Here is an 8074-nt window from a genome sequence, read left to right as displayed (position 1 = left end):
TGCCCCTTGAGTTTGCCAAACATCTCCATAACGCTATCATGCTTAGCAAATAACCCTGTGACAAAATGTGCCGCTCTTCTTTGGATCTTCTCTATCTCCTCTGTCAGCCCGACCTGGTATGGATCCCACACCGATGAGCAATACTCAAGTATAGGTCGAACGAGCATTTTGTAATCCAGCTCCTTTGTTGATGGACTACATTTTCTAAGGACTCTCCCAATGAATCTCAACCTGGTACCCGCCTTACCAACAATTAATTTTACATGATCATTCCACTTCAAATCGTTCCGCACGCATACTCCCAGATATTTTACAGAAGTAACTGCTACCAGTGTTTGTTCCGCTATCATATAAGCATACAATAAAGGATCCTTCTTTCTATGTATTCGCAATACATTACATTTGTCTATGTTAAGGATCAGTTGCCACTCCCTGCACCAAGTCCCTATCCGCTGCAGATCTTCCTGCAGGGACTAACGAAGGTCTGTAAAATCTGCATAATCCCATTGTGTTTCATACTTCTGGAAGACATGGTCTTGATGAAAGGTGATAGACTCTAGACATGCTTGACAGTGAAAGTAACTCCTATATACTGTTTTCCAAATGTTCTCTCCTTTTCACTATTACGAAAATAGTCATGCCTGGGTATCTTGGTTTGCTGAGAACTTGCGCGCAAAAGGCAAAGGTCCTGAGTTTGAGTCTTGGTCCAGCACACAGTTTTAATCTGCTAGGAAGATTCATTACAAAAATAGTTTGACTTATCTGTTTTCCCATATTGCGTTTTGGTTCAATTTTACTTTGTTGTTTTCTCTATAACAGACTCCTAATAGCTTTTGTGTATCATGTCTTATAGTGTTTAACAGTCTCACCAGCTGGTACTGAATGACCTGTCCAGATCAGTATGCAGAACTGGTAATGGACATGCCCATCGAGGCACTGATGTGCATGCCTATAAAAACTATATGTACTAATCATATCTAGTGTATGGCCTGGAGGCCCCACATTAATGTTTGTTTCTCTTCAACATCCATTCATCAACTAATCATATTGTTGATTATGGAGTAAAGAACCTTCTACAGTGGTTTATATGTTACTTACTGTATAGGTTACAGACATGATTTGACTGTTGTTTCAAAAATTAAAGGGTTCACTCTTTTTCATTATTTTCATTCTTCTTTTAACAAAGTAGTTTCCAGACAATCTATTCAGATCAGAAACTAACACACCATAAAACTTTGTTGGGAACAATGGTGGCATCTGGTAACCAGCAGATACGTATCAGTGAATATACATTTTGAGTTTACATACAGAATTCCTAAGACCTAACCTGCTTCCTTTCATACTAAATATTTATAAAAATGCAATGTGATTCTGTCTTCAGCATACAGCAGCCTTTCATTGTGCTATTTGTATTTTAAGTACCAAGGATAAAATGCCAAATTTTTTTGTATAATTTTATTGAATCTTCAACATTATTCTGAAGTAAGGTCAGAAAAAGATACAAAAGGTTTTTTGGAGCATAACAGTCATTAAAATATTATTACATTTTGATGAGCTATTTACAAAGAATGAAGCTGCTATAAATTACACACAAAGTTTACAGTATAGGCAATATTCCAGAAATAACTAGACTAATTTGTCCCAAGAGACTGTTGTCATTTGCTGAAGATGCTGGAAAAATCTTAAATTAATACACACTATACACATGCTGCACTACAGTATAAGATCAGTACTAAAACAACAGGTTTTATAAAGAAGCTCCATTGTGGCACTTTGAAATGGGCCAGTTTTCTGTCATCTGTATGACGGAATGTAGTATAAACAAGAAACTTGTAAACCTGTTACCATCATCAAGGGGTTAAAATTTCATCCAATGTATTTTGACACTACAATATAACTACTCATAATTCCTCAAAAATAGAATACATTTACACATTACAGTTAAGTGAAAACTTTGTCATCTAAATGTTTTTTGTAAATACTCTATTAACAGAATGTATATACAAATAAATACATACAAGAAACAGAAGTGCTCTTAAGTAATGGAAGTTTCTGTGGGTTATGACATTTCTTTTCTTTCACAGTGTGTGTACAACCAATGACATTAACATTTTTTTGTACTCAGAGCTTACAATAGTAAATGGGGTGTCTGTAATTTTGCTCCTACAGACACCAGTTTTCCATTAACCACACTGTTTTAATATTTTCCATGACACACTATTTTGATAAATCAAACTGCTCCAGCATTTTTATTACTTATGGCCTTTACAATATTTGGAGGGGGGCACTGGGGATTTATGGCTGAAAACTGTTAACAAGAAGTAATTGTCACCAAAATAAAAAAAGAAAGTCTCAATGACCTTACACAATTTAATTTTAAATTGTATGTAAAATATTCTTTGCAGTTTAAACAGAGGCACTAATGCGTACTTTATTTTGTCAGAAATGCTGACAGTATTTTGAAAGCCATTTATAAAATTATATAAAAATATACTTTGAAGTAGCACCAAAAAGGCAACATACAAGAAAGTAATATTTCGAAATTGTACTGGTTTCTTGCAGTGCACTGAGAGTGCTCTGTGAGTATTAGCACATCGAACTTCAGTTGAACAGCATCTCATTGCTAACTTCCTTTTCATCAAAGGAAGAAAAATTACCTCCGGTAACTTATAACATCACTGTTCTACAGTACATCACTTTCAAAAGTATGTCATTTAATTCTAACAATGTTAAGAATCAGTTTCAGTTTCCTTTCTGGACACCACATTTGGTGACACTGGAAGAGTTCTTATTAACTTATAACAAGTAATTGCAGTTATCAAGTCCTCAGCATTTCATGATTTGAGATAAAAGGAATAAAGTAACAGCCTCACAAGTTCCCAGTTTTTGTGAGCCTAGTTACATGTTCACTTCATTCTCATTTGGTGGGCAAAAGACTCCCCAGCCACTTACGTACTATGTGGCAATACTTTACACAAGGTAGATAAAAAAAGTAACAACTGTATGAAAAGTACAAAAGCACAGAAACTGAGTAACATGCTTACTCAGAATTAAAACGTTATTATTCACATTAGAGACATTACTTTACTGCTTCAGATACGATTATCAGAAGTATTAGTCTGCTGACTATGTGAAGAGTTCTCAGATGGATTCCCACCTTCAGGAGCCAACCTCTGAATTTGTAAAACAGAAGAATTTGATTCTTCTAAGAAACTCCCTTTATTTCTCATAGTGTGAAGAATATTTAAGGAATTGCATGGTTTTGTCACACTGTCTTCTCCCAGCACTCTTCCATCCTCAATGTCTTGAGTATTCATAACTGAAGAAAATTCTGATGGAAAAGAGCTGCTAAAATTATTTGTTATAAATTCACTTTCACTGACAGCTTTAACCTCTGTCAGATTCTCACTGCTTGAGAGCAGAGTTTCACAGCTGACACTCTTCCTTGTGGCACAAGTTATTGAATCTGAACCTGCATTACACATGAATGACTTTTCTCTAACATCATGTTCTGTGTTATGGGTATTTTCTAAGCAGGATTCCAGAGAAGGCCTAACGTTCATTCTTTCACTGTTGTGTGTGTTCCTTCTGATGTTGTCTGTTGCCTTTTGTTCATCACTCGTATGAAGGTTCTTATAAATATTTTCATTTACATTTGAAATGAACTCATCACCAACTTGGGAACTGCACAGATTTTCTCTGGATCTGTGTGTTCCTTGTTGGAACAACGGTTGTGGATTAGAACAGTTCAACAACTGCTGGAATAACAATGGATTAAACACATTTTCTAATTCAAGATCTTTACTTGCAATGTCCTTAAAATAACTGCTTAGAGAATCAAAATCATTACGACAGATTTCATCTTGGCCGGTCTTGTCTATTGTCAGTGTAGCCAACTTGTCAACTGTTTTACTGTAATCTCCATCTAACTTGTTTCTTTGACCATTTTCTAGAGTAAGATTGTCTTTCTGTATATGCAAAGTTTCTTTCTCGTATGCCACCATCTCATTCTCATTGTTAAAATGCTGGGGTTTTTCAATGAACTTATTTATTTCCCCTGTCACACCAGACGTTTGTGTTTCACGGTGTTTCTGTGGCTCCAGAACATTTCCTGGTACAACAGTCTGATCTTCTGCATTCCATGATGAACATTCATCCCCTGCAATATCATCCATATCAAATTCAGGATCTACGGATAAATCTTCTTCTTCTACCTCTTGCGTGACAGAATTTAAACGATGCTTAAGTCTTTGTGTTATTTCGTCCAGTTCAAGCAGCTTGTTTCTGTAAATAAAAATAGAAATTACAGTTTCAGACATTTTGGAAAATATGTATAATCCGCATTTCCAAATAGCCACAGCACATTCTTAAGAACTGATTTCCAACACATCATCACCATCTTTAACTTTAAAAAAATATGTGTCAATGTGGAATGTGTCACTGTATGTGAGGTCAAAAATGAATGGGAATACGGAAAAACCCCACATTTCCAAAACACTAAACTTTTCAGGAGATGCAAAAAACACATTCTAGATCTTAAAATTACACTGAAATTCCAGTTTTCTGCTCATTTTTCCTTAATATGACCCTAGAAAGAATAATGTCAATGGACTGTAGACAGCCATTCCACATTTTTTTAGTGTTAAGTTAAAATTTATTTAGTGAACATGTGGAGTTTCTCGATATTTTGTAATAAATAAGTATAAATCATCATTTAACTCATACTTTATTGCTAATATGGGCAAAAATCAAACAAATCAAGCCTAGTTTCCACACACTTTGCAATTATAATCCACATATGATTAATTCCTCGACACATGTTGACCAATTGTGTATGCCAGTGTAGAAGTTCTGGGTAATTTCTTCTATTGGCAGGAATGGTAAAAATCGCTACAGGTCATGCAGTTTCTTGTCATTTACAGGCACATACTGATTATTCTCTCAATTCAAAACAGTGCTGACAACATAAATTTTGAGAAAGCCCATACCTTTTGTACATCTGAGAGTTTCTCTTCAGTTTAGGTGATACAATGGCTACATAACACCACAGAAAATCCACAACATATGGCATTTCTCTAAATCATGGTTTAAGTTCAAAACTCAGTTCTGTCAAAAAATGGACATGTGGGGCTTCTCAGTATTCCCATTAAAACATTCTACTGCTTACATAAAAAAAAAAATAATAATTTAAGAACATGAGTGGGAACTACATTGACCAGATTCATTTGAAAACTTCAATAAGCATAACTGTTCAAATACTGATTCATGTACGGAAAAAACTTACAGGGTTTCAGAAGACGAATGCATGAACACTAGAAGACATACAGAAAAATGAAAAATTTCTGTGGATAGAACATCTCTACAAGTTTTGATTCATAATACACACTGTGGCATAGTTGCAGAGCCTATCGCTAGGTGGCAGGCGTGTTCGAACATGGCACATAATGGCATGGCATATAATGGACTAATTCATGCACTTTGTGCCCTTGAATTTGCTAAATGTCGGTTCAGTAATTATTTCATAACAAATAACAGGTAAAAGCTATGAAAGATAAAACAATCCATGGGTGACACAACAGGTTATCTGAAGCTGGCTGCTAGGAGGTGCAAAGAAAATGAGCTAAAAATCATCTACCAGGAGCCCGAAGAAATCAACGACACATGCAAGCGAGAACTGCAGAAAACCATAAACAACATGATATGTTGGGACACATCTGGGGTTGTGTTGAGATCTGTCACATCACAAATAGTGCCCAAAATAAGCACCTGTAATGCAAGTTAAAAACTTGTAGGGCCTATCCACTGATATGTGTCTATTTTCTGTATTTCTTGTAGTTTCTGCATAGTTGGCTTCTGAAACCCCGGAGGTACTTACAGTGAAACGCCTTTTCTATGTTTTCATGCGGTCCAGACTTAAAAAACGCAAAATCGAAGAAAAAGCAAAATCACGGAAAACGTTAAAATCTCAAGAATAGAAGCAAAAACATTTGTAATTGGCATATATGATTACAAATTGAAATTCTCTCCACTACATTTTATAAAATCTGTAAAAATGAAGGGAATTAAATGTACAATACAGAGTTCATACAATAATTTGTGGTAATGAATTTTATCAGATCTTAAAAAATCACAGTTGTTAACAGCAAGAAAAAACTTCCCAAAAATTGAAATTGCTATCTGGGTACAAGGTAATCAAGCTATTTTCCAACACGTTATGATCACAAATTATATGGCAAAACATGCATTTTTGAGAGATCTTTCCTTTGTGCTCATCCAAAAAAAAAGCAAAAATTTATGAACATGGTGAATTAAACCAAAAACTGTGAAATACACTGACAGGGATTGGAATCCAACATGTGGGCTGTGTGTTTCTCTTCTCTTGATGAGAGAAGCAGGGATGTGAAAAAATGAGTTTACTCCCACAATTGACATTACAAGCTTATTAGAAGTCGGCACAGAGAATTTCTGTACACTGTGTAAAATGTAAATTTAAGGAAAGCTCAGCTGCTACAGTTTTGCTTCATGCCTATCACTGCTGCCAATCTTTATGATCTACAGTGTGTGGTGCTAAGTACATACATGCGTAGTGTGTATAGTAGTTGCAACAGTATCATGTCACATTTGACCACAAAAGTCTTTAAAACCCTGTTCTATTTCTGTGCGATGTCTCTGCCATAGATCTGTATGAAAAGTATATTTTCAGCACTTCCCAAAATGCTTCCACCCCTACCTGCACTCCTGCCCTCAAAGGGCCACTATCTCTTACCACACATCTAGCAGGCAAGTTCATTTTACATGTGTTAGTGTGGTATGGTGGCTGCACTGGCTGTTGGGTGATGCAACAAGTCACCAGCCAATAAGAGCTCAGAAATGGTCAACATTTTCTTGAAGCTGAGCAAGCAAATTTTTTGAGACTCAAGTATTTGAATTTAAAAAGTTTACGATCAATATTGTTACTGAATACAGTATGCCAGAAGTACATGCAAAAGACAAGATTTTAGTTATAAGTGGCACAAGAAAATGCCACAACCTAGTTGCACCACAATTGCGCAATGAATCCAAATGTTGTAAGTTGTGTTGGCAACACCAATCATGGATTACATCAACATCCTCTCTCGTGTCTCCCCTCTCAACAACAGCCTAAATATTCCCCCAACTCTGCCACCACTAGTGGTACAAATCATCTTTCTTTTGTGCCACTTATAACTCATTTAGTCACATCAAATGTCAATGGCAGGAACAGGATGAAGTCAAGCGAGACATCGAGTAAGAATGTAGAAACAAGGTAAACCTTACTAGGAAGAAACATAAAATCGGCAAATTTTTAGCATTGATCTTATGGGTTAGAGGTTACAAATTTATGGCATAGAATCACAAAAAATGTAAAATTGGAGACTGTAAAATTGTAATTCCACTGCACTAATAACCCTGTATAAATTACTGTAACCACATCACAAAATCACTTAAGAAATCAAGTAAATGGTCAGCAAGTTGCCACATTTTCCACTTAGAATATGTCCTATCACTGTAAAACTCACTTGTTCCACATCATAGCGAGAGGTAAGAATTATGATCCACAAAACACTGAAATAAGTCACTAATGATTTTCCACCAGGTTAGCTAGGAGCCACTTCTGCACATAATTCATGTCTGTATTTTCCAACCATGATTTATTAAATGGATATTTGGAATACCCATGCCTCTTAGTGCCTGTCTTCCTTGGTACTGACATCATTGGTTTGTCTTAAAGTCTGAGAGTAGTTTGTCTGTCTCCTATATTTCACATACCACGTGAAAGTTTTATCATGGTTTGTTTTTCCAAAGATCTTATAGTTCCGAATGAATATTTTCCTCTCCAGCTTGCTTGTATAGTCCCTCAATACTCTGTCGAATTATCCTCACAGTATACTATCCTCATCCTATCTCTATCCACATTCTCTTCCCTTTTGATGATACTGTCTTCAAGTCTCTTTCCCTCACATTGTATCTTTTCAGCCTTCCCTTCTTTCTTGACAAAACTGTGTGCCTGGAGTACGACCGGAACCTTTCTTTTCAAAAGTAATGCTTTTACCAA

At 35.8% G+C, this 8074-nt stretch overlaps 1 protein-coding gene across 1 annotated transcript in view; it reads right to left on the bottom strand.

Annotated features, from left to right (window-relative positions):
* Positions 1–1481: 1481 nt before the first annotated feature.
* Positions 1482–8074, bottom strand: part of LOC126175800 (C2 domain-containing protein 3-like) — a 75717-nt gene continuing 69124 nt past the window's right edge. The window contains exon 12 of the mRNA XM_049922784.1: positions 1482–4284. Coding sequence (XP_049778741.1) covers positions 3093–4284 — 1192 coding nt within the window. The 3' untranslated portion in view covers positions 1482–3092. The remainder of the gene's footprint in view (positions 4285–8074) is intronic.

This window comes from Schistocerca cancellata, chromosome 3, assembly GCF_023864275.1.
Source record: "Schistocerca cancellata isolate TAMUIC-IGC-003103 chromosome 3, iqSchCanc2.1, whole genome shotgun sequence".
Lineage (NCBI taxonomy): Eukaryota > Metazoa > Arthropoda > Insecta > Orthoptera > Acrididae > Schistocerca > Schistocerca cancellata.
This window is presented reverse-complemented; position numbering and strand designations above follow the sequence as displayed.